Source organism: Odocoileus virginianus, chromosome 22 (genome assembly GCF_023699985.2).
Source record: "Odocoileus virginianus isolate 20LAN1187 ecotype Illinois chromosome 22, Ovbor_1.2, whole genome shotgun sequence".
Taxonomy (NCBI): domain Eukaryota; kingdom Metazoa; phylum Chordata; class Mammalia; order Artiodactyla; family Cervidae; genus Odocoileus; species Odocoileus virginianus.
Window position 1 is genome coordinate 5,577,501 of NC_069695.1, and position 24,687 is coordinate 5,602,187.

At 40.5% G+C, this 24,687-nt stretch overlaps 1 protein-coding gene and 1 long non-coding RNA gene across 31 annotated transcripts in view; one reads left to right on the forward strand and one right to left on the reverse strand.

Annotated features, from left to right (window-relative positions):
• Positions 1-24,687, forward strand: part of TCF4 (transcription factor 4) — a 377,557-nt gene that overhangs the window by 271,002 nt on the left and 81,868 nt on the right. The window contains exons 1-2 of one of the 30 annotated variants that reach the window (XM_070452493.1): positions 6,897-6,982; positions 7,566-7,620. The exons of 28 other annotated variants lie outside the window; for them this stretch is intronic. In XM_070452493.1, coding sequence (XP_070308594.1) covers positions 6,906-6,982; positions 7,566-7,620 — 132 coding nt within the window. In that variant the 5' untranslated portion in view covers positions 6,897-6,905. Of the gene's footprint in view, positions 1-6,896; positions 6,983-7,565; positions 7,621-19,679; positions 19,716-24,687 lie in introns of those variants that run through there. One more of the 30 variants, XM_070452494.1, reaches the window with a different exon arrangement.
• Positions 20,582-23,954, reverse strand: LOC139030354 (uncharacterized). Its single transcript, XR_011482668.1, has 3 exons — positions 23,674-23,954; positions 22,883-23,029; positions 20,582-20,968 (listed from the first exon to the last, which is right to left on the reverse strand). It is a non-coding gene; the product is annotated as an uncharacterized lncRNA (long non-coding RNA).

Genomic DNA, 24,687 nt, shown 5'->3' on the forward strand with positions numbered 1-24,687 from the left:
TTAAAAAGAGAGAGAGCCTAATGGGTAATTAGAAAAATAGTTAAGTGTGGGAAAGGAAGTACGATTTTAAAACAAATGGCTTATGTTGTGAACTGATCAAGTAAAGTGGTTAAATTTGTAAACATAAATCATAGGATTATGTAACTTCTTTTATTTAAAATGCCTAATTTGCAATTGGTAGTTTCTCATATGTAGTTCTTAAGACTTTTGCTTGTTATGTTTTTGCCATTCCCATGCATAACATAGTCATCCAGTACCTTTAATTTTAATGCACTTTTAATGAAAATTTTGCAAGTGATGTTATCACAGTCAGTAAGAAAAAGCATCTCAGAATAGAATAAAATAGATTCAGGGATTATATGACCCTTATGTATTATAAGAATACTGCAATGAATATAATTTTCCAGAGTTTTTAATCTTTAGGAATTACCAGTGATATGATTTTTTATATGTTAATTGTTAATTTTGCATCTGAAATGTCTGAACTGACGTTTTAGCTGAAGTTTTGGACATTTTAACACTCTTTTAGCCAAAAGGAATTTTTAAAAATATGTGTTCCCATTCCCACAGCTTGCCAGTTGCCTCTATCATAAGAAAATGCTGAATATGACATCATATCACTAATATGCCCTCTCAGTTGCCAAATATTTTGGTTGTTAGATTTTTTTTTTTTTGAGAGGATGGTACTCATAAAATCAAGATCGCTCTGTCACAGGAAATGTATTTATAGGCACTGTTTTAAGGCTCTTATTAAAAACAAATCTGGTGATGTGTATCTGTATTGATTCAAATACTAGAAAGAGGCAAATTGTACATACATTGTAGTTAGAAAAAAATAGCCATTTGGAACAACAGGAGAAAGCATTTGAAACCACGGATGCTTAGCAGTTCTTCATTTTAGCTTTAAGAAGCAGGCAACAAGGTCCAGTTGTATGTGTTCTTGGATGGAGCCAGTTCTGTACCACTTTTTAAAATTGCCTCATGCGTACACTGGAGAAGCAGATTTTTGTTTATTCTACAGTGCGTATTGTACTGGCTCTAATTCTGCATTCAGCGGCTTTTGATTTGGTGCCAGACATCTTGTGGAGATTGTGTATGCCATGCGTTAATTGTTCAAAATGCCTATCGAAAAGACTTTATACATTTCTTGAGTTTTGTTTGTTGTTTGGGGTTTGTGTATCCATGCATTTCTGTGGAGATGTGCTCTGATGACCAACGTGTGTTTTAACCTAAATGGTTGGAGTTAAGTGTGATCAGCTATTTGTTCCACAAGCTTCCCGCTGAAGACTGAACAGCACTGAATTCCTTCTTTTTTTTTTCCCAGTGACAAGTCAATTACTTGTTTAAATTCAGTTTGAACTCTCTGAACTGAGAGAGGCCAGAGGAAGCAGGTTTTCCCTGTGAATAAACAAAAGAAGAAAAATGTAAAATCATTCCAAAACACTGTGATTTTAGGTTGTGGAAAGAGTACAATTAAGCATTACAGCAGTTCTGATTTCTTCTTTTTTGAACTGGCAACTACGTATAGGGTTTGCAAAATCAGTTTTCCTCTAACTCCCCAGCAAGGGAAGTAGTGTAATCAGTAATATTTTAGAACAAACAAAGAAAAATGTGGATTTTCTATTACCTTCAGTTATGAAGTGTTTCCATGACCATAGCCCCACAACATATTTCCTTCTGTAAAATTTTGAACCTGTCCTGAACTGTGGACTTCGGAAGTCAAAACCTACCCAAAAAAAAGATCATAACCCAAAAAAAAGATCATAACCCTAGAGCTATCAAAGGCTAAATCTTGAATATAAACCAGAGTGTAATTTTTTTAAAAAAAGATTAACTCCTCCTCAGGTGAGAGTTTAATGACTTTGACCAACATGAATTGTGTGATTTCTTTTCTCTGTGGATGAGGGGTTTCAAAACAAATAGATTCCATTCTCAGCTAAATAAAAAATTTGAAAGCACTACTGCTTAACTATGGGAGAGAGGATTTTTGCAGAGAAAATCAGTACAGTTTCTTTTAAGAGCTCTGAGCATAAGCATCTATCAAGATTATTTCACTGTGTCTATCCTCGTGGACAGCAGTATCAGATGTTACCTGGTCCACCATAAGTATAGTTTTAGTTCTACATTTTGATTTGTATAACTGCTTACATATTCTTATTCATTGAATAAGAATTTTAATAAGTAAGTATTTGGTCAGATTCCACCTATCTAAAAATAAAGCACTTCCACAAAGATAAAATTATGGCAAATGAAATTGAAAACAAAAGTGGCGAAATTTCCTGCTAATGGTAATTTAAGATCGCATCATCAGCGCTCACCAGCGTGTGCATGTGTTAAACGGTATAGAGAAACCTGTAATTATTGTAATTGCTCTTTTCGCTTTATACTAACAAGCTTCAAACCATGTTTCAAACTAGTTGTTTTGAAATAGTTATTTGTCAAGTCATCAAATCTCAGAAAGTAAATGGTAATGAGCTTTATATTCTGACTGTTGGTCATAGGATATAGCTTTTCAGCTCCATAGAGTTGAGAGAGGAGGATGGGTGTTCATTTTTTCTGATATCGAGGGCAAAAAATAAAATAATTTCATGATTCCTTGCTAAGATGGAAAAAAAGGAACATTTTAATTCCTAAATCTCTCAGTTGGGAATATGTTCTTAGGAGAAAGTTTTTCTCTGAATAAATCAAAATCTCAGCCACCTAAATTGTTTGAAGCTAAAAATCAGGATATGAAGTGTTTAGCTTTTTTTTTTTTTTTTAAGTTACCACAGGAAGTGCTAACATAGGAAGCTTAATATCTAAATAGCACCAGTAATAATATTTTCCAGTGCATTTTACATACCTCCCTTTCTTTGTAAACCTCACAGTTGGTCCCGGTAGCCTCATGCAGGTAGGAGCTAGGTTTTAAAGTTTTCAGTAGTATATCAACTATGTAAATTCCATTTAGTATTTTTGGAAGTTATTTCATAGACTTACTATTTTCAGAACCATGATTATAAATGAAACTAGCTGGTATAAATGCATTAGTTTAAAAAATGATTGTTTAGCTACTATTACAGAGCAAAAATTTGCTTAGGTTCTAATATAATTTTTCAGTTCCCCACTGATTCAAGAAAACAGGACATACCAAAGAGAAAAAAGCATGCAGGAAAAACTTCCTTAAGTGAGCATATTTTGGAGGATGGTTGACAATATAAAGCATTTCAATTTACTCATTTTAAAATAACAGTGAAGTTTTTCTTTTTTTCCTTCTGTGCATGATTGCTTATGAGAAAATTGTGTTTATTTTGTTCTGTAGGTTTAAGTTGGTAAAAAAAATTCACCAGACACATAACCTTGATATTGTGGCTACATCTTGTTCTTCTGCCTCCGATTAAATTTCAAAAAAATCGCTGCGTGAGATTCACAGATGCCAGTTTGAACCTTTCTCTGGTGCTAATTTCTTAGAAAAGATGGACCAGTTACATATTTGGTTAATTTTACTTAATCTCTAATTTCTGGTAGGTTTGAGCATTTTGAATATCGTGTTGATAATTGATAAGCATCCTTGGAGCTCTAGGTGATGGCATTGTTTCAAGGAAAAGGAGGAGGAAGGATAGTGGAACACAGAGGGGGGAGGGTTGAGGGAGAAAAGTGGCCAGGAAAAGCGGTCTGGTAGCTGTTGCAGTCTTTAAATACCTTTCCCACTGATCCACAGGAGGTTGTGCTGAAGAATTGTGTGTTTCCTGTTCCACTCTAAGTGTGGTTTGTATTATTCTCCCTATTTGTGTGCTCTTGTGCTTTGTTTTTGTTCTTTTTTTTCTTACCTGAAATTGCAATACCACTGCAGAGGCTTGAGAACTAGTGATTTCTTCCTGGTAACTTATTTTGTAAATGGCCTTTAGCAGAGTCTGATTTTAGATGTTGTCCTGTTTCATTATTCTCAGTGTTATGTGAGTGTTCTTAAGCCCACTTGCAACTTCTGTCACTATGATGCCACTGAGGGGGAAAAAAAATGCTTTTGTGTCATTTCTTTAGAATCACTGTGCAGGCTGTATATACGGTCAGCAACCTGCCATCAGGAGATTTGTTTAAAAAAATCTTTATATCTAATCCCATGAAGACATGTAGATAGGTTGTGACAGTCTTAATAGTTGTTGTAGGATTCAGGTTTACTCTTCTCTTAAAAGAAACGCAGGAAGAAAGTATTTGCTGTGTATATCAAACAAATACCTGTAACTGAGAGTCTCAGGACAGACACACAGAGGACCACTAGGCTCTTTCCCCTTTTTCCTCTGGTATCATCAGTGTTACAAAAGAGCTCATTTTTCACAGTCAGTAATTTTAGACTTTAGTCTTTCAGAGTCCGTATATTTGGGGATTTAAATTAGCCCTTCATACTTCAAATATAACTCTCAAGTGGCATAGGGTAAAGTTATATGTGATAAAGTTTATTGATTACAACAATAAGATTTGGGACTCTTGTGTATTTATAAAATGTTTATAATCTATTCAGGAAATCATCATAGTCCTTAAAAAAAAAAGTATCTGTATATCAGGAAACACAGAGGAATAGTCACAAAACTGAAAGAGCTACTTGTATGAAATAATTATATTTTGAAGTATGAACTGATCTGCTAAAAAGCTGTTCATGGAATTTTCAGAAAACTTCACTCGTTGGAGGCTTTTGAACATTTTAGCATCTGTAATAAACTACTTGGCACATTTATTGAATCATCTTAACGCATGCAGATACTATTTCATTTTGTTGAGCAAAACAGATTTATTCTTCTGAAGAACCGTTCTTGAGGTTTGGGGCTTGAAGGTGGTTTGAGACTTAGGTGTGACTGCATTTCAGCTTTTGGAGACTCTCCTTTCTGCAGGGCTGAGGATTTAGGAGTTAGGTTCCAAACTACAGCCTCTTATTAACAGATGTATTTATGTCACAATACCATATTCTGATTAGAATTTTTAACATTCACATTGCTGATATTTGGGTCTTTCCATTCCATGTTGCCTCAAGTCCATACTGAGTTGTCTTCAAATTCTTCTTATTTCTTCAAGAAAGCTGCACATGTTAATCGGGGCATTTTATTCAAGAGTAACTTGAAAGGGACACCATGCCTATAACATTTTATTTGGGAGAGTATCCTGTTTAAAGGCAGCCCACCCCCAAATGGGGATGAAGAGTGGGTTGCAAACACCTGAGAAGTCAGGGGTGGGAGGAGTGTAGATGATGGTCTAATTTCAGCCTCCACCGAAAAAATGCAGGCTTTGGCACCCTCCAGGGACCCAGAGCTGTGCTTTCCTGGAGACCAAATTACACTCCTCTGAAGAGAGGGCACATTGAGGTAATTGGTAGGACCGAGTGGGGAGAGTTGAATTCCAGCTGCTCCCATTGTAGCCGACCTGAAAATGAACAGGGGATGTTAAGGGTGGAGGCTAACGTTTGACTTGGGTCTTTCACCTCCCAAACCTAAGGGCGAGAATTATAGAGTCCTGAATGGCTGCGCCGATAATGATCCTATTCACGGGGGAATTGCCATGTTGGGGGAAAAACTCTCACACCATTTTAGAAATAGTTGATGCATTTACCAACCACAGTCCTGTTTCTGTAGCCTCAAGAAAGTTTATCCACAGGATGGAAACACTCCTTGTTTTTATCGCCTGCGTCTTGGGTTCTCACCTCTTTAGGTTCCATTTGTTAATGCTCATAATGAAAGACATTTGGAGGGTCCTGGAATCTCATCTCCAAGAAAGGAAGCAAGAAGTGGAGTGTCTACACTCTCTTTTCCCCAGAATGTGTGCTCTTCTTCTTTTTTTTTTTTAAGGAGAATGATGCTGTATTACTCAATAGCGTTTCTCACGAATAAAACAAATTAAATTGATGTTACATGCATATTTAAACCCCATCCAGTTAAGTACTGACGTGATTAAAATAATCAAATGTATTACTTAAAAAATTAAAAAGGATAAATTCTGTACCCCATTATTTTATTGACTTTTAAATATAAATTGCAGAAATGTTTACATTCCTGATGGCATTATTAAGCTAAACTGACAAATCAGAGGAAAAAAAGTTGATTGCCCAGCACATTATTATTTCTGCACCTGTTATTACAATTCAGAAGTGGAGTCTCCGCACACAGGAGCCGGATGGATGCTGTTTTCTTAGGCCTCCTTTGTGTGACATGGGGGTTGGGGTAAATGTTTAACAAGTGTAGTTTCACTTTGTAGTGCCTTTTTGTGTGTTGATGTGATTAAAAGACTACAGTGTTTTTCATGTAGCTTTGAAATTAATATGCACATAATAGGGGATGGTCGAGCTCTTCCGTACTAACTGCACTAAGCCTCCCTAAGCAGAATGGCAGAGGGTGGGGTGCGGGTATCAGCTTTTCAGTAGACGCTGCTTAAGTATGTGCTTCGTCGCTCAGTCCTGTCCAACTCTGCGACCCCATGGACTGTAGCCCGCCAGGCCGCTCTGTCCATGGGGGTTCTCCAGGCAGGAATCCTGAGGTGGGTTACCGTGCCCTCCTCCCAACCCAGGGATTGAGCCCAGGTCTCCCACATTGCGGGCAGATCCTCTCCCTTCTGAGCCACCTGGGGAGCCCTGTTTATAAGTGGCACCAACTTGTCATCTCTGCCTTATGAATCTGTAAGGGGAAAGAAGGGAAGAAGAGGGGCATATCAAATTAATTTAGGTAGGGTTGCAGATCTGAGCTGAAAATCCTTGAGAATTTTCTTTTCTTGTTATGTATTGGCCAGGAGCTTGGTAGACTTTGAGTCAGTGTTTGAAACCAAGAAGTTACCTACCATTGTCAGTGGTTTGGTTTGAAATGTGTGTTTTTCTTTAGTTTATTTCCTCCTCGTCTTCATCATGCAGAATCATTTTTCAAACATCTCAGCATAGGTGGCAGTGATTGTTGATGAATATGATTCTAGAATTTTTTGGGTGTTCATTGTCCACAATTAACTTCACAGAGAGAAACCTAAACTTTCTGAGGTCAGTGGAATAAATAATGCCCTATTCTTTTTTTTTTTTCTTTTTTAGGTTATTTGAGAATGTCATTATGTTCCTAGAAATGTAATAAGAGTAGATTTGGGCTGAGATAGTTTGAGTTTGTTGGAGAAGGAAATGGCAATCCACTCCAGTGTTCTTGCCTGGAAAATCCCAGAGACGGGGGAGCCTGGTGGGCTGCCGTCTATGGGGTCACACAGAGTCGGACACGACTGAAGTGACTTAGCAGCAGCAGCAGCAGCAGCAGTTTGAGTTTGTAAGGAAGCGGTTAAAATGCCATTTCCTCCTGGAAGATGCTAATCAACACTGTTCATATGAGTTTAGATTTTGTCCTGTGTAATAATTTAAATTCCTAGGTTCTAATAACACTTAATGTGTAGCATGGATCCCACTTAATCTCCCCCCTGGCTTCACAGCAAAATGTTTACATGAGTGAACTCTCAATTTTTATATTAGCTGTTTAACTTCTGTCTTTCCAGAGTTAATACTATTTCCATAATTAAGCATATTCAACAGTTCCATCAGAGTATAACTTTAAGATGCTGTTCCTTTTTGTCTTTTTTCAAAGCCATCTGTTGGCTAGGTCAGCAGAGAAATGGGGGTCTGGTTGTATTTTAAGGCAGGTAAGTTATTACTCTACTATTGTATTAGACATTAAACTTCAGAGAGAGTAAAAGATAAAATTCCATCATATTTTCAGTTTGTTACATTTGCAGCAGAAATATGTGTGCCCAAATTGGTTATTTTCAACTCGTGACAGCTGTGATATTTAAAATGATCACAGCTGTTGTGACTTAAAATTGGTTTTTCTATTAACACCTGAGAAAAAGACCTGTGCCATATTAGAAACTTAAATAAGGTAACTGTAAAATTAGATATGTTGATGTGAATCTGGTAATCGTCCTTCCCAGAGGTTGCAAAGTGCAGCAAACCTCTTGCATGCTTGCAGGGAAGGAGCTGAAACTACTCAAAATAGATATGTGATTGTTAAATGCATTTACCTTTTAAAGAATTCATGTAATAGCAGATCTTCTTGGCCCAACTTCCAGTCAGTCGCTAATAAAACCTTTAAGGATTCAGTTGACTTAATTAACCTCCAGAAGGATGACTCACATGAATCATTATGAGATCCTAACCTCTCAACTTTTTTTTCCCCACCTTTCAGATGACACTGAAAAATGCAAACCCACACTAAGTTGTTCCTTATGGAGGAAGTTTTGGTTTTATGGCCCTTTTCCTCCATTGTTTTTAAATTAAGAAGAAAAGAAAAACAGATGAAAAAGGAGAAACAAATTACGCCTAAGCAAATTATGCCTAGGCTAGCACTTGTTTGGGAAATCTGTCATACATTTTTTCAGGATCCCTTGACAGGTCTATTTTAACCTGATTTAGAAAGAGATGGTGCGTCCTACACGTGTTTGGTTGAGCTATTTTGATGGTGACCTTCTTAGGACACTCAGTGTTGGAATCTTGAATGTGTTAGGCAATCAGTCACCTATTTAACAATAACCCAGGCAAGTTTAGGTATTGGGATAGTTTCACATTTTGAAGTGGATGATATGCTGTATAAAATACACAGCTGGCCCGATGCAGAATTATTTATAGATAATCGTGCCTTCTCAGATGCATTGCCAATAGGGAGCTATGTAGATTAAACTCCTTGGCTGGTCCTAGGCTTTTTACCTGTGTACCTTAATCAGAATTGAAAGCGTGACAGCCTTTATGATGATAAATGTATGGCCAGATCAGGGAAAGGATGGAAGGATGGTTGGATAGATGACATAACTAGACAGTAATAGATAATGCCAATTATTTTATTAACTTGCTTTTTCATCAAAAATTTACATACACTGTATTATCTTGGTTGTTGTTTAGAATACATTTGTGGGAAATAATAAACATTTCCCATCACATAATCAAATCACAGTACAGATGGTTCCAAAAGTTCTAGCGTGAACATAGGTTATTTGTTTCCCAGTAATAAGCCAGGACTGATGAGCACCACAAGATCAAAGATAAAAATGTCACTTATGAAGGGGTCAGGAATACAAGTTGATACTTTCTTGTTTGATTGAAGGAAGATACTTGTAGTGAGGACCATTGTTTCCGTGAAGGTTTATGAAAATGGAAGTGGATATTCAGCATACTCTGATTGCAGGTAGATATCTTTGGGGACCATGGCACTCCTCCGCAGGGGACACAGGGCAGTATCTGGAAAATTCGTGATTGTCCCCACAACAGGAGTGGGGTGAGAGTTTGTGCATGTCATCCAGGGGATAGAAGCCAGTGACGCCGTCCATCACCCTGTAGCGCAGAGGGCAGCCCCTGCTCATGCCGAGGTTGAGAAGTCCTACTTTACAAGTAGTATGCCTGGACCTGAGTAATTAATTCCTGGCATGGTGAACCACCATGATGGTAGCTTCCTTTTCTTTCCTTTCCTTTTCTGTTTTCTTCCCTCCTTTCCTTTCCTTTCCTTTCCTTTCCTTTCTTCTCTTCTCTTTTCCTTTTCTTCTCGAACAATTCTCTCTTCTCTATAATAACACACTACAGTATTACACAGGTATTTTAATCATGCACCATGAAAATGTGAGATTTTATTTTCAGTGTGGTAAATATAGTACATTATTTGTGAATCACCTGGAATGGCTTCCAAACAACTAACTGTTAAGATACGTTGAGTCAATAAGGTACATTTCTCCATACCCTGAACATATATTGATATCTTACTTTTCAAAATACCTTGAATTCTCTCTCATAGTATATAACGGTTTATTGGAATCATCCAAAAGGAAAACATTTTCACCATTAGTTTTTTTCTTCAGAACATAAAAAGGAAATAAATAAGCATCAAGAAACTAATAAAGTTGAGTATTTTTGGCAATAAGGATATTTTTGCATCATTAACCAGGTCCTCTGGACCAAGGAAAGTTTAAAGATGAAAACCCACATTAAAGACTTTCTGTTCAGCTTTCCCAATAGCACAGCTTCTTTCTCCACCCACAACTGGGGATCTCTCTTCCTGCCACTGCTGTGCTTCCATCAGTGTTGAATAATGCTTGGCAGTGATTTGGAAGTGATTTTAAAACCTTGATTGCCTTCCCTTGCATCCTGGGGAGGAAGGTGGCGGTATCTGGTGGCAGTCTTACACCTGCCAACTTGTGGAACCCAGAAGCACACCTCGTGTCTTAGGTGCCAAGGTGTGGAGAGCGCTGCCAAGCCTGGCAGTAACTGCTGCTGCTCCGCAGTCTCCTCCGCAGGCCGAGCGAGGTTCTCCGGGGCTCCGGGAAGTAGAGCCGGCGCGGGCGGGGTGGCAGCTCGGATTGCGAGTCTGTCTTTGGTGGAGGATGTGCTCTGTTCCCTGGTGACTCGGTGGTAAGGAATCCACCGGCCAGTGCAGGAGACGTGGGATCCGTCCCTGGGCTGGGAACCCTGGCGAAGGAAGTGGCAGCCCACTCCAGGGTTCTTGCCTGGGAAACCCCGTGGACAGAGGAGCCTTGGCGGGCTACAGCCCGCGGTGTCGCAGAGAGTCAGACACGACTTAGTGACTGAACAACAGAGAAGGACAACAACATGCTTCCAACATTTGCCCAGCCCATTGGCTGTTCCATTCCAATTTACCTCACACGTGTCCTCAGACTCTGCACTGAGAATCTTTGTGTTCCCTAACTAGCCTAGTGCAGCACTGTTCTGTAAAGTCACATTGATGCCTTTGTGCCTGTCAGAACTGAAGCCGTCTTATGAGATGGCCCTAAGTTTACATTAATTTTGGTGGGGTTTCTCTATTTTATTGCCTAGAGTTGACTGTGTTCAAAGTGAACAGTGGAAAAGAAAATGTGTAAATATGTTTATGTGTATGTCAGGCAAGAAATAAAGATGAGCATTTTTGATGATCATTTCATTGATTTGGGTATTTCTGGTTCTGGGAGATAGTAAATTTTTTAGTTGCAAATTTGCTCTAAGTTAGAGCTCTTTGAAAAAGCATGGATCTTGCTTTTACTGTTGATCAATCATCGATTATCTGTGTTGGACTCTCAGTAACATTCTTCTGATCAAGTTTCACTCTCTGAATATTCTTAGAAGTACAACTTGCTTATGCATTGTTTTTGGAATGTTATTCAGAGAGCCTGCTTTTGTGGTATTTTTCAGATATGTATGGAGTCTAAAAATCAGTTTTACTGTGAATTTCTGTAATTACTAGGAAAGTGGTTTACAGCTGAAACAAAGCTTTCAGTAAATACTTCATTGAGGTAATAATTCATGTTTAATAAAGCACACATGCAAGCCTCAGTCCTTTCTGATTGCTTTCTCAAACACCTTCCAATCTAGACCTTCTTGCATCTCAGTAGCGTAAGTGGTCCAAATGCTGCTAACCCGTTTTGCAGCCTGGATAGGCAAGCCAGCTCCTCAGTGTCACTGGCCACGTCTCACGTGCTGGGAAGTCGCATGTGGTGCTTAGTGGCCATTGTTTTGGACAGCCCAGATGTAGAACGTTTGCATCATTGAAGAAGGCTCCTTTGGACATTGCTGGTCTGGGAAATGATAGTGTTACAGGATTAACTCACCTGCGCAAGATCATATGGGTTATAACAGAACTCGAGGCACCCCGGTTGTGTATTCCAGTGTTTTTATGAATTTTCATAGCTTTATGTTCAGCACACATCTGAAGTTAAAGAATGGATCATTTACTGCTACCTCACATTCTAGTGAATGTGCATATCATCTGGGTTTATCTTTTTTTTTAAGTTTTATATTTAAAATGGATAACCAGCAAGGACCTACTGTATAGCACATGGAACTAGGCTCAATGCTATGTGGCAGTCTAGAAGAGAATGGGCACTTGGGGGAGAATGGATACTTGAATATGTATGGCTGAGTCCCTTCACTGTTTATCTGAAACCATCACAGTGTTGTTTGTTAATTGTCTGTATCCCAATACAAAATAAAAAGTTTAAAAGAAATTTAAAAAATAAATTTAAAGCTTAATGTAAAGAAACTTTTTAAAGGACACCGCCCTTTGTCTGCACACAGTCGGGACCTTGATTCACCCTTCTCTGAATAAGCGGTTCCATGAGAGGGACTGTGTCTTAATGCATCTTCATACACTTGTTACCATATTGTGAACACCCAAGAAGTGTTTACACAGCCAAATGAATGAGCCACCCATGCACCAGACATGCCTGTGCCTGTGTATACAGTTAGGCAAGACTCTTAGCATGTTGCTTGAGAGCTGGCCTCTGCAGAATTTAGAGAGCTCAGACCTTTGCTCTGGCTATTCTAGTACAAAGTAGAATTTTATTAAAAGAAAAATAATTATGTGCATTTATTCATATAACCCAAATACATCTTTATAATAAGTGAAAAAGTCTGCACACCTCATCCCTTAACACTCATTTAGTCCCTAACTTGATTTCATGGTTCTGAAGTCTTTGTATCTGCCGGACAAACTTTCAGTCATTTAGATAGGGCAGGTTCAAAGATTAACATGTGGACTGCTTAAATAATATTCTTGAACAAACCAGTATGTATTGAAAACTTTTGTTTAATGTTGTGTTTCTTAAGATTCCTCCAATCCACCATAGCCCAGTAGGGTATCTTTGGTAGAATGAATGAATGAATGAATAAAAATATCTCTTTTCATTCCTTTGCATCATTAAGTTGGAGAAATGTGAGTGTTGGTGGTAGGATGACTACCTTCCCTCACTGTGCACATTCAGAATTGTATGGAACACTCTTCAGTTATGTCCATGTATAATAGTGGGCTAGCCCTAGGGTGTTGTTAAGCACGGGAAATGAGGGTTTGTGACTTATACCTGTATCATATTCATAGATGAGATGATTGCAGATTGTCCCATCCTCCTTTTGTTGGAAGCACCAGGAGCCTATGCAGTGGCGCGTCCTGGCTGATGCTCTGTCCTTGAACTTCTCATGGTACACAAGCCATCATTCCTCTTGGTAATAATTGTGGTATTAAGAGGCATTTGTGTTCTGTGCACTCTTTCAGCTTGCACCATGTTTAGTTCCTGTTATGCAAATATGGCTTTAAACTTAGAAATTCCAATTTGCATTAATATTTTGGTTTCATATAGCTAGCTATTGCATTTCACAAACAAGTGCATTTTAAGAGTATTGGCAGAATGTAGAAAAAAATGTTATTCATCAAATTGTATTGTAGAAAATGCAGTTGTTGGTTGCCAAAATCATTAAGACAAAATATAATGTGTGTTGAGGCCACAGGATATTCCTCTTTGAGAATGTTTGGCCCTTATGGCATTCAGTGCTATTCTTACATCCATAGAAGATGGGGGTTGTTACTCTAAAGCCAGAGTACCACTGACATTTGGGTTTATTTTTTAAAATGTAAGCATACTTTGTTTTTTTTATATTTGCCATAAGACCATAGGGAATTCACCTCTGAGTTAATGGGAAGGACTTTAAAAGTCATAAACACCAAGTTGTAAAGTAGTGTCTTACATTTTGACGTTCACCCCTAAATGGGTTTTTTGCAGTTTTATTATTTTCCTTCCTGAGATTTTTATAAAAATTCAGAATGGTAGGCATAAAATTTTGTGATAGGCAATATGTGGGAAAAATTAAAATTTTGCTACTCGATTTTCAAAAACGAACTGTTTTAACGCATGGACTTTTAAATGCTCTGTCACATTGTCATAGCTCGTGGTCCCTAATTATAATGAGCTTTTCTGGTGGTGTTATGGCAGTTGTTTTTTTTCCTCCCCAGTCTTCAACTCACTTTTCCCAGAAGGAGAGTTCCAAGCCTTTGAAAATTCTCATGATTTTGCAAATCCACTCTATTTTTGTCTAGAATACAGGAAAGTTAAAACTGTGGCTGGTATGATGCCATGTTTTGAATCCAATTTTAAAGCAACCCTTTGCAACCCGGGGAGTGGAGCTGACATCTTTGTATCTGTAATGAAGATAATTATACCTGCAAGGTGACATCACTCTCGAAGTAACAAATACAGTCGAAAACTGAGTCTCTGGTCCTCTCTGAATTCTGTAGACCACTTTTGGCATTTAACACTAAACTCCTCTTTCATGCTTGTCGTTTGAGCAGTTGCTTTCAGATGAATTTACTAAAGCTGACTGACACAGGGTTAAATTAATTCTTTTCTTTATTACTCAAAGTGATACAGACCTTTCTTGGACTAATGTAGCTTAATTAGTGGTCAATTAAAACTGAACATTGCTGAATTGAAGTTCTTTGATCAAACTCCCTGGCATGAGTTCTCTTTCTTTAACTAGCCACCATCTTGAATTCATTTGGAATCAGTAGTATAAACAAGTTTAAAACTGGTTCTTTTATAAGAAAGTCAGCAGGCTTGTATAGCTGTGGTTTCTTTTTTTACTTCTGTAGGCGGCAATTCAAAGGCATGCTAAATGAAAACAGTACTACACCCTGAAAAAAATACATTTTTAAAAGTAACACTAAGTAGTCAGAAAACAGTCAGTACCTCCACCTCTTTATTCTAGACAGAAGATAAATTTCCCAATTTCGGTGGTTAATTTTGTCATTATGAAGAGGACTAAAAGAAAGCTCCCGGTCCTCACAAAGTCCACAGTGAAACAAACAACAAGCAAAAATCAAGCTGTGACTTGGGAGGAAGATGGTTCAAGCACCATTACAACATATATGCAGAGATTTGACCTAAGTTTATTCTTTATTTCCGGCGGGAGAGTATTTCCTCTCTTTGCCTTTGGAGTAGAGAATCAGATACTTTCATCACTTACCTGGTGATTTCACCATTTCTTTGCTGGGGCACTGTTGTATCAGTGAGAACTGGTGGTGTGGCAGTGTTTCCTACTGATTGTTAGGTTAAAACACATGTTACCTTTAGCATTTGGGTGCAGTTCAAAAAAAAAAGAAAAGGGGGATGTGGGGGAGCCAGGAATTGGGACAGGAGGGAATCACTAAACATTTGTGAGTAGATCAGCCTCTCTGGCAGGCTATGGTCCATAGGGTCGCAGAGTCAAACACGACCGAGGCGACTTAGCACACAGGCACATGTCTTACATGTCTTAATATTTAGCGTGCCTGTGCCGTTCTAGTTGAGACATAAATCGATACCATTCCGCAATCCCAGTTGTGGAAAGCCTCAGAGCCTAAAAATAACAGAGCTGGCATTCCATTAGTGCTATATATTTTAAAGTATTAATTAAAACTGGCACTTTTGTGCTGGAAATAGAAGTAATAGATTAGGTTTAAATAGAGCATTTGAGCAGTCTGGAATAGCTTCTTTTAAGTTCTGAGGTTTTCACAGAGGAGAAAAGTGCAAGGAAGTTTTGGAAGTGGCCATGTCATGTTTTCTCCCGTAAATGACAAAATTTTTATAGTTCTCATTATTTATATCCCAAAATTACAGTTATAACCAATAATTAAGATAAAAATTTCATCACTTGACAGAAAGAGGAATTGTTTTGAGTCCTTGTGCCTTTCAGCCCACTCTTGTGCTCTCTCCCTAAAGGGCTGATTAGAATGTAATAATTGGGGATGATAGCGGGAGGAAAAGGACAATTCCATTTAATTAAAGATAATTTATTTTACTTTAAATCGGTGATGTCCCACATGAATAAGAGTAGATTGAGCAGATAGATTTATTAATGGGTACTGACATCGCGGCTGACATAGAGAGCAAACATTTTCTTTCCATGTTGTTTTTATTGTGTCTCTGCACCTGATAGTGGCTGTCATCTGATTTACAGAGTTGTAGACTTCTCTCCCAAATATGCAATTATTGGTTTATCAGTGAAACCCGCTTGCGCCTCTTCTGAGTTAAAAAAACGAGGCCAGGAGCTTGAAAAGCTGCTGAAATTCTCAGGACTCCCATTGGAAATGCCATCTCCTCCAGTGACATTTTCTTGACTGATCTTTGAAATAATCTGGTTCCCAGATTCCAGGGTAACTTCAGCATTTTGAATGAAAGGTGTCAGATTTCTGTTGGTCTGGGCAAGGTGCTTGCATGAATATTCCTTTAAGAGAACAGGTAGCTTGCACACCATAGATATGAAAAGTGTCACAAAGTGGTCGTTTGCACAGGTTCATCTGTGAGACACAATATTGTGGGGAAAGTGAGGTCCTTGTGTCATATTTTTATTGTTGTCTCATGCATTGCAAACAGATCCTGGAAATTAGGGAAATGTTTTAAGGTTAGAAAGTGGATTCTAACAATGCATGACTTTTTTTTCACATCGTCTTCTCAGCCTGTGATGGTGTTGTAAATGGAATACCTCTAGCAATGTTGTGTTGGTAATTCGGTAGATCCTAAAGTACTTTATGCTTGAAGAAAACTGTATTCTGTTTTTCCAATTTTTGTTTGGTCTTTTGCATTGTTACATTTATCCCTTTTTACCCTCATATCTCATTCCTGTGTCTTTGTTTTCTCGTCCAGTCGTTTCTGTACTCCTGCCTAGTATGTTTCATTCATATTTCTTCTCGGAATGAAATCCAGATCCCTTGGCCACTTCTTTCTCCCTGGGCTTCTTTCTGTCCAGAATTTCCTCCGTTCACATCAACCCTGTGGTTTTCCTTACATTCATTTCTTTTTCTGCCTGTTGCTCATTTTTCTGTACAGTTCCTTTATGCTGGTTTCCTTGTCTTACCTCTTCAGATTTCAGCACTGTGTCTTTCTAGCTTGATTTAAAAAATGATTTCTATCATAATTATGTTTTCAAAATGAAGGGAAGAAAGGAGATTTTTCTTTCTTGTCATTTTTGGAGGTGAAGATCATGATGATTTGAATCTTTCTTCAGTTTTAAGCCAGATGGATTTATTTTACCCTGTTCCGCCATTTTACTATTCCAAATGGGTGCTAGATCAGGGGTTATATGGATGCTATAATCAAGGATTAATATTCATTAAGTCTTGATTGCATTAACCTTCCTTCTCCTCAGCCAAAGCATTTTATTCCTGTTTTTGTCCACATAATTGGTTGGTTTTAATAACCTGATCTCTCCAGCCTTGTTTTACTCTGATTCCCTGTCTCTTTCATCCATCTCTTTTTAAAGTCTTTCTGGCATACCTCTCTTTACCTTTTATCTTTTCTTCTTCTATAATTATTATTGAAAGCATGATAGCTTTCCCCAAACTCTGCTAACAAATAATACTAGGAAAGAGGAGATTTGCATGTAATTTTTTTGTTGAGCATTGGGGAATTCTACTTGGATTTTGAAATTGTACTAACTTTTCCCCCTCAAGTTGCATAGTCATGATTCTGAGTAATGGGGAAAGGAAGACCAGTGTTCAAGATTGAGCCTTAATTAAAGGTAAAAACCCTACATATCCATATTGCTGAGGGAGAATGGTCCTAGATTTGTAGCAGGTAAATTCAGTTGTCCTTGTTGGCTTGTAGACTGACTGGTTCAGGGCTCTGTGTGTGTGTGTGTGTGTGTGTGTGTGTGTGTGTCTGTCTGTCTGTCTGTCTGTCTGTCTACTAGAAGTTGGGGTGAGTAGAGGGCAATCTGTGTGGCCCACCACCGTTACTTTCAGTGCCTCCTGCTGGCCTGAAAAGAAAAAGGTACTTGGCTCACAGTGAAGACCTGTCCTTCCTGACCCAGGGTGGGATGGTTCCTCTCTCCTGTCCCATTTTCAAGCTCTTTTCCTGCTTTTCTCTCTGTTCCATGTTTCTCCAGCAGTAATTTCACTTGTTTCCAGACACCTTCAGCCTTGGACTCCCCCTGTCCTCCTCCACTTCCCTGCTCTCAAAGAACCCCATTCCATGGGCACCCATCCCTCTACACAGCAGTCATCTAGATGAGATGCTGTGGTCAGCCCACCTCTCCCGAGTACCTTCCGTGTCTTTTGGAATGTGTCACACACGTTGAAAAATACACACAGGAAAGGACAACTCCCCTACCCCAAGCCAGGAACCCCCCACTTCTATTCTGGAAAGCAGGCTTCCAGGGAGAGCAGCCTGCTGTATTCCCTGGAGGTGACAGGAACTGGGAGTGGCCGGGGGAGGCTGCTGAAAGGGGTCCAGATGCAGCCCCAGCCGAGGGGAAGTCTGGCGCTTGGTCATCCGGGTGGCGGGCCCACCTCCCCTGCTCCGTGCCCTCCTCCCAGCCTCAGCCTGGGCCCTCCCACCCCGAGGCGAGCCCCAGGCCTCACAGCAGATGTCTGCGGGCCCGACTCTCCTGTTTCCAGCATGAAGTTCCCTCTCTCCCTCCCGTTAGGAACTCTGTGCTGTGGTCCTGCTAGCTCCTTGTCTGTCAGATCGCACTTCTGATGCTGTCAGCCATGTCTGACCAATCAGCAAACAACACCACAAGATGAAATTGAAACAAGGCAGATGCTCAGATACAGGGTTATGTTGACTGGAGCTCCAAGGGAAGGCAGAGGTAAGGTCAGAGTCTCCTGCAGTGGGCCTCCCGAGCCTGCCCGATTGGACGCCGCTGAGCCCCACTCCGCTGCTTTGGCCTGTGTGTTGCCCATTTGCTTTGCGCTGCTCCTTTCTCCCCCTGCCACTCACCAGAGCTTTCGTTTTCATCTGCGGCCCCCGTGCGCTTCCTGCCCTTCGTTGATTCGCTGCCTTTGCTTTTGTATCAGTGCTGAGTGGCATCCCGAATGATCTTAGGTTGCCTCTAGGCTGAGGGTCCTTGGCGAACACCACTGTGTTCCGGGTTTCCGTGGTCACACTTGGAGGAGGAGAGGTCTGCTGAGAATCTGGGCAAACAGATGCGATTGATTGGCCTGATGAATTTTCCTTCTGGGACAGTGGAATTTATCATTGGGCTACAACCAGGGTTTTCTTTTTTACCATGGAGATGCATGGAATTGTAAATGGAGTTTAAATCATCTTTGAGGTGCGGGGTGTTTTAATTAAAAAGAAATAGGTACGACCTAAATGAGGGTGAATCAGCCAGTTCTTGAGAATTGGGGGAATGATAAAGAAAATTGGTAATTGCTCCCCAGTCTTTATGGTTGGCATGGTTGGCTTACAAGGTGAGACAGCTTGCAAAAGAAGTAGGTTCTATCATTTTCCTCTTCTGTTTCAAAGCATTCAGTTGGTCCTTTTTATAACGTAGAGTGTTTACAGGGTTCTGTGTCCCCTAGTCCCATCTGGAAAATATTTAAACTTCATAAGATCTGTAAGACTAAAATATCACATATAATGGGATAGGCAGAAGGAAGGAAAATGAGACCCACTGCGTGTGTTTAGAATAAGTTAGTTGTTTGTTCAGAAGCGGCTGCTAGGAGAATTGGAACAAATAGCTCATGTGCGGTGACTGGTGGGGTCCAGGGCTGTACATTTCACCACAGAATGAGCCTCGGTTTGTAAAACTGACATTCTGTTGTGACTTCTAAATCCAAACAAATCTCTGCAAATTTCTGCCCGATCGAGTTAATAAGAAAATATATACATGCAGAGGCGAGAGCCGTATGCTACTTGCAGTTCTGTCAGTGTCAGTGGAAATAAGAGATGTTTTTTTGTACCTACTGTATTACATTCAACCAGCAATTGCCAGGACCTCCAGCTCAGCAGGTTTTCTGGATTTTTGTTTTTCTCCCCGTCAATGAGAACAATGGGATGCAAACAAAACAAAACAAAAAGCTTCGGAAAAGGAGCTGGACAGATTTCTTCTAATTGCCTGGTAATTGGGAAGTGGTTTTCCTTTCTCACTATCTTCCTTGCAGGATGAGAGCAAGGCAGATGTGGCGTCGTGGGAACACCATCCTCCAGGCCGGATGTGCGCTGGGACTGGGGAGGTGGGTTCCTGCTCGCAGGCCTGTGATCTGCCTCACACCTGTGCTCATTTCATCCCCCTGATCGATGACCTGGCATTAACCCGGAGTGACCTTTCGCCTTGGCCTGTTCTCTGGGCCCAGCCCTTGGCTGGCCGACCCGCGTTTCCCCGAGATTTACAGGTGGTTACTGGAGGCGCCGTACACTTGTTTTTCGTGGTACACAGTGCACTTAGCCCAGCAAGACCTGCAATTTCATCCCTCTCAAGGGGCCCAGCAGGGGTTGGGAAGGTGGGGGGGGCAGCCAGAGAGGTTGCCGTGTGCATGTGCTTTTCTATTTTGTGGCTCATCTGGTATCAATTACCATTTGATGGCAACGCCAGGCCCGAGGCCCTTTGCATGTTTGTCCTGTGAGAAAGATCTGGAAGAACCGACATATGGTTTTGATCGCAGCAATTGCAGGTTGATAGAATGAATGCAGGGGTGAGGTGGGTGGGTTTCCCTTCCGGCCCTTTCCACTCTGGGTTGCTAATGTGCTTCGCTTGTGGAACTGGTCTTTTCATCATCCAGCCCCTCCCCACTTTCCCCTCTCTCTCCCCCTCCCCACCTCCCTACCACTTTGCATTCCTGGTCCCTGCCTCCTCTGTACTCCCCTGTCCCGCCAGAAACATGTGGCCCACATTAAGGATCTTCAATTAAAACAAATAACAACAACAACAAAAACTGTCATCCCAGCACCACCACCGCCCCCCCCCCACCCCCCCCCCCCGCCACTTCTGTTAAAGTCCCAGAGCAGATCAGCCTGTGGAGGTGATCAGGGATCGGAATTCTACTGAAGTTCAGAACCAAAGGGGTGGTGGGAAGCGGGTTCCCTCCAGAAGCTCCGGACATGTTTTCAAATGGCTGTTAGTTCAGGTCGTTAAACACAGAAATGATGCTGAAAAATGGTTGTGATCGAGATTACTGTGTGTGGGTATGTTTCATCGAGGACAGCTCTTTGAATCTGTCTTGAGCATCTGTCACGTAGGGGCAGGAATTCTTTGAGGTTCTGTCTTCCTGTCCATCTCAGGCCATAAAATAGAAGAGCACATGGGCGTGGGTAGGGTCTGGGTGAGCATCTCCCATCAGAAGGGAGAGGATGGGAGACCCATCTCTGAACAGGCAGTTACTTCTCTCTCACTGAGTGTGCAGCGGTGGGGGGTACCCAGGCAGAGGTTCCTCATTACCGCTGCTCAGCAGGGGTTGCATCTGTGAGTTTTCCAAGGAAAGGTCTAGTACTGGGGAACAGAGAGGCAAAGAGGGGAAAAGAACATTAGAGACAGTTTTAATGCTACCCATGAAAATGTTTGCTTTCCAAGTAACATTTTTCTATAATGCTCTCAAATTCACATGTCTCGTAATCTGTTCTGCAGATGGGTAGTCCATGAGGCTGTGACTTTTTCACTTCAGCTATTGCATGTCGAAATATTACTCACAATTAGGACTTTATATAGTTTAAAAGGAGAATGTGGTATCTCATGAGTGCATGCAGTAATGTCTTCCGTCCTTTAAACTGAAAACCAGCACACCAGGACCGGTCAGATCAAAACATGTCCTCCCCAAAAGGTTTTAAAATGTAAGATGAATTGTTAGTTCTGACGGCCGCCTGTTGAAACCTAAGTATAGTATTTGGCTTCTTCATATTTATTTCTGCATGAGGGTTGATCTCCTTGGAAAGGTAGTAAAAAGTAAAATTTTAAATTTGTTGATTTAAATTGTGGAGAGATGTCTGTATGATACACCGTGTTGAGAAAATGGGCCAGATTTTTTACAGTGGTATTGACTGTTTCTTAAGATACCATGCCTGAAGCCGCTTTTTTCCCCTTTTGCCCAAGCTTTGTCTCTGTAGTATACAAATTGACTTGCTAAAGGATTCTGGTTTATTTTTCTGGTCTTGATAATTATTATATTTTGTTATTTGCTAATCTTTCTACAGTTCAATAAAATTTTGTCCTCTGAGCAATGTTTGAATTCATAGCAACTAGTGGTTAATTGATTTGCTTTCATCCCATGTTTTAGTAGTGGGTATTTAGTTATTTGATATTTACTGGACACAGAGTATAACCTTAAATCCTCATTCAGCTTGACAGCTTAAGACTTAGCATTTCTACCTGCTACTCCTGGATGTGTTGAGAAGTCCATTTTGGTGATTTTTTTTTTTTTTTAATTTGCTTTCCTGAAATATGTAGACTTGGGACTCATAGCAAAATAATGTAGTGTATAGGCTGTGAGCCTGTCTTTGGACATGTTGGGTCACTTAACAGCAGCTGTGCTGGAGAGATATTTGATGTGAGAAGACTTTTTGAATCTTCCAGCCCTAACACCATTCTGGTTTTGAAATGGGAAAATGGAAAAGAGTTTTGGGGAAGAGAGATATCTCAGTTTTGAAAGGTGGTGTACGTCAAAATCTTTCAGCCCTAGCTCAGACAAACCAACATTTCTAATCTGTTCCCCAAAGAGAGGACAAAGAGTCCGATGGGAAATGTGGGTTTATATTTTAGAGACACAGTGCAGAGGTATGTGATAGCGTTAGAGACCAGCTATATGCTTCTTGCCCAGCATCAATTTGGTTTGGAGACTGAAATTTAGGCATATTTGCAGAGATGACAGTCTTTTATATACATATATATATATGTATATAAAACTTCTTTTTTTTTGTAAGATTCCCTGCTATTAAAATCTGATTCAGCCTTCTACAGTATCTTTTAAAAGGACTGCGTTTTTGTAGACACAATGATGCTGAAAGATAAAAGCCCTCCTGCCTGTGCTTAATACATGATTTCTTAATATTTATTGAGGAAAAAACCCCTGCTCTTTCAAAAGTCTGAATATAGAGATCCTCGAATTAACTCACTCCATAGAAGTCCTAAAAATTACTAGTATTCTTTTTTTTTTTTAAGTTTGCAGTTTACTTACAAAGGGAGAAATATTTATAAAATAATGTTGCAGTGCTTTTTAAATGTATGCAAACAATTCTCAGATCATGATTGAATCAGAGTTACTTTTATAAATTGAGAAAAGAGAATGTCTGTGATATCCCTAGTGGGGTGAAAGCTGGTGCTCATTTTCTGAGGATTCTCCTGGAAAGGTGATTACGATGTTCTTCTCTCTAGATGCTGACACATCCTACCCCCTGCCCCCAACCCAGATACCGTGTTCCAGAAAGCGCGTTCACTTAGTCTTTGAAGAGTTCTTCGCCTCTATTTAGGATCTGTTCTTGTTCATTCATCGCAAACATGCACTTCTATGTCCACAAGGAAGACATTAGTGCCGTCAAGACGGGCAGTGTCAGTTAGGACCTGGAAAACACAGAGTCGGCAGATTACAAGAATTGTCCTCAGACTTGATGCCATCTACCTTTTGAACAAAATTTGAATCTTTGAGGTTCAAAATATTGGGTCTCTGATGAGCTTTTTTTTCTATTTGCAAATCACGGTTCCTGATCCTAAGGAGGGGAAAGAAAAAAACCCTCAAAGGCAAAGCTCAACAGGCTTCCTGGACATCAAATAGTTCATACAAAACAACATTCTGATGACTTGCATGTAAATAAATCAGAAACATATGAATTAAACTGCTCTCGGAATACATATGGGCTGAGAAATAGAGCGAAGTGCTGAGAAAATGTGTTTCGGGTTTTGCTGAGCCCATGACATTTGAAAAAATAGTATGAGACCCTGAACAAACAGAGCCTGGCTCGGCTTCCCCACTCCTAACATCAGCCTCCCAGCTCCACGGCAGATCAGTTAGCGTGCGCCTAAATGCGGGCCACCGTTGCTGTGCTCCTTCCCACTCAATCACTTGCAGTTTTAAAAAAAAAAATTTTTTTTTTTTTTTTCAATGAGAAGCTCAAAAATAGCGTCACATTTCAAGGAAATGCAAATCTTAGCATTTTTCTGACCCGGTTGGTTCACGTCAAGCTATTTTAGAAAATACCGCAGATCACCTTAGGAACAGTCATCCTAGGACGGCCCTCTCTGGTGTGACTGGCAGAGGAAGAAACTGGTCCAGAAGTGGACGCTGCCTGCTCAAGCGCTGAGCCACCGCAGGTAGAAGCCTCATGAAGAAAAGCCATTCCCTCCCTCACTGGGGCTTGATGATGGGAACCCCGGCAGCGCCCCCGTACGCGCTCAGATCACGGCCTGCTCTCCCGGTCTTCCTCAGGGCTGAGGCCTGTAGCCTTGTAGGCAGCGGAAGTCTGCCTTCTCTTTCCCACACTGCACTCGAGATGGCACGTGTCCCGGGACTTGGTAAGTCCCGGGACACGTGCGGAGTCCTGAGAGCCCCTGTGTCCCCTCTCCATGAGGTCACGTCCCTTGGCAACTGGTTTGAAGTCCTGGAGCAGAGCATATGGGAATTTAGGGGACAGAGTCAGAGCCTTCCGGCTTCCCCAGAGTCAGTCATTGACAAGCACTTGGATAGAATCCTCTGTCCTTGCACCAGCACCATCCCCCTGACATCATCAGTTTGAAATTATAGAGAGGTAGTCGATTTCATCTTTTCTACATAGGAAAGCATTATTTTGGTTGTCAAGAAAACAGTTAAATGTTCCTTTCTTAGCTCCTTCACTCAAATGGTGGTAAGAAGCTTGGATGCTTACTCTTGAGTCAAGTGCTGAATTATGGCTCTGAGCAAGACACACGTGGGGCAGACAGAACCGACAGCTACACTTGGTCTGATGATGCATTCTGGGGGCATACCTGCCTGCAAAAGGTAGACGCAAGGGGGCTGTCTATCCCACATTTGGCCTGGAGGAAATGAGGTCCACCAGTGAATGGGAATTCAGCAGGCAAGATGCGAGGGTAACACGTACTGTGATCCAAAAGTAGGGCAGGGTGTCTGGGGTCATAGTATGAGATGATGATGGTGAGAGATGGGACTGAAAAGATGAACAGCGAGTAGGTCATAAATTGCCTTGTGCACCCCAGTAACGAGTTTCGGTTTTATCTTGATGTAATAA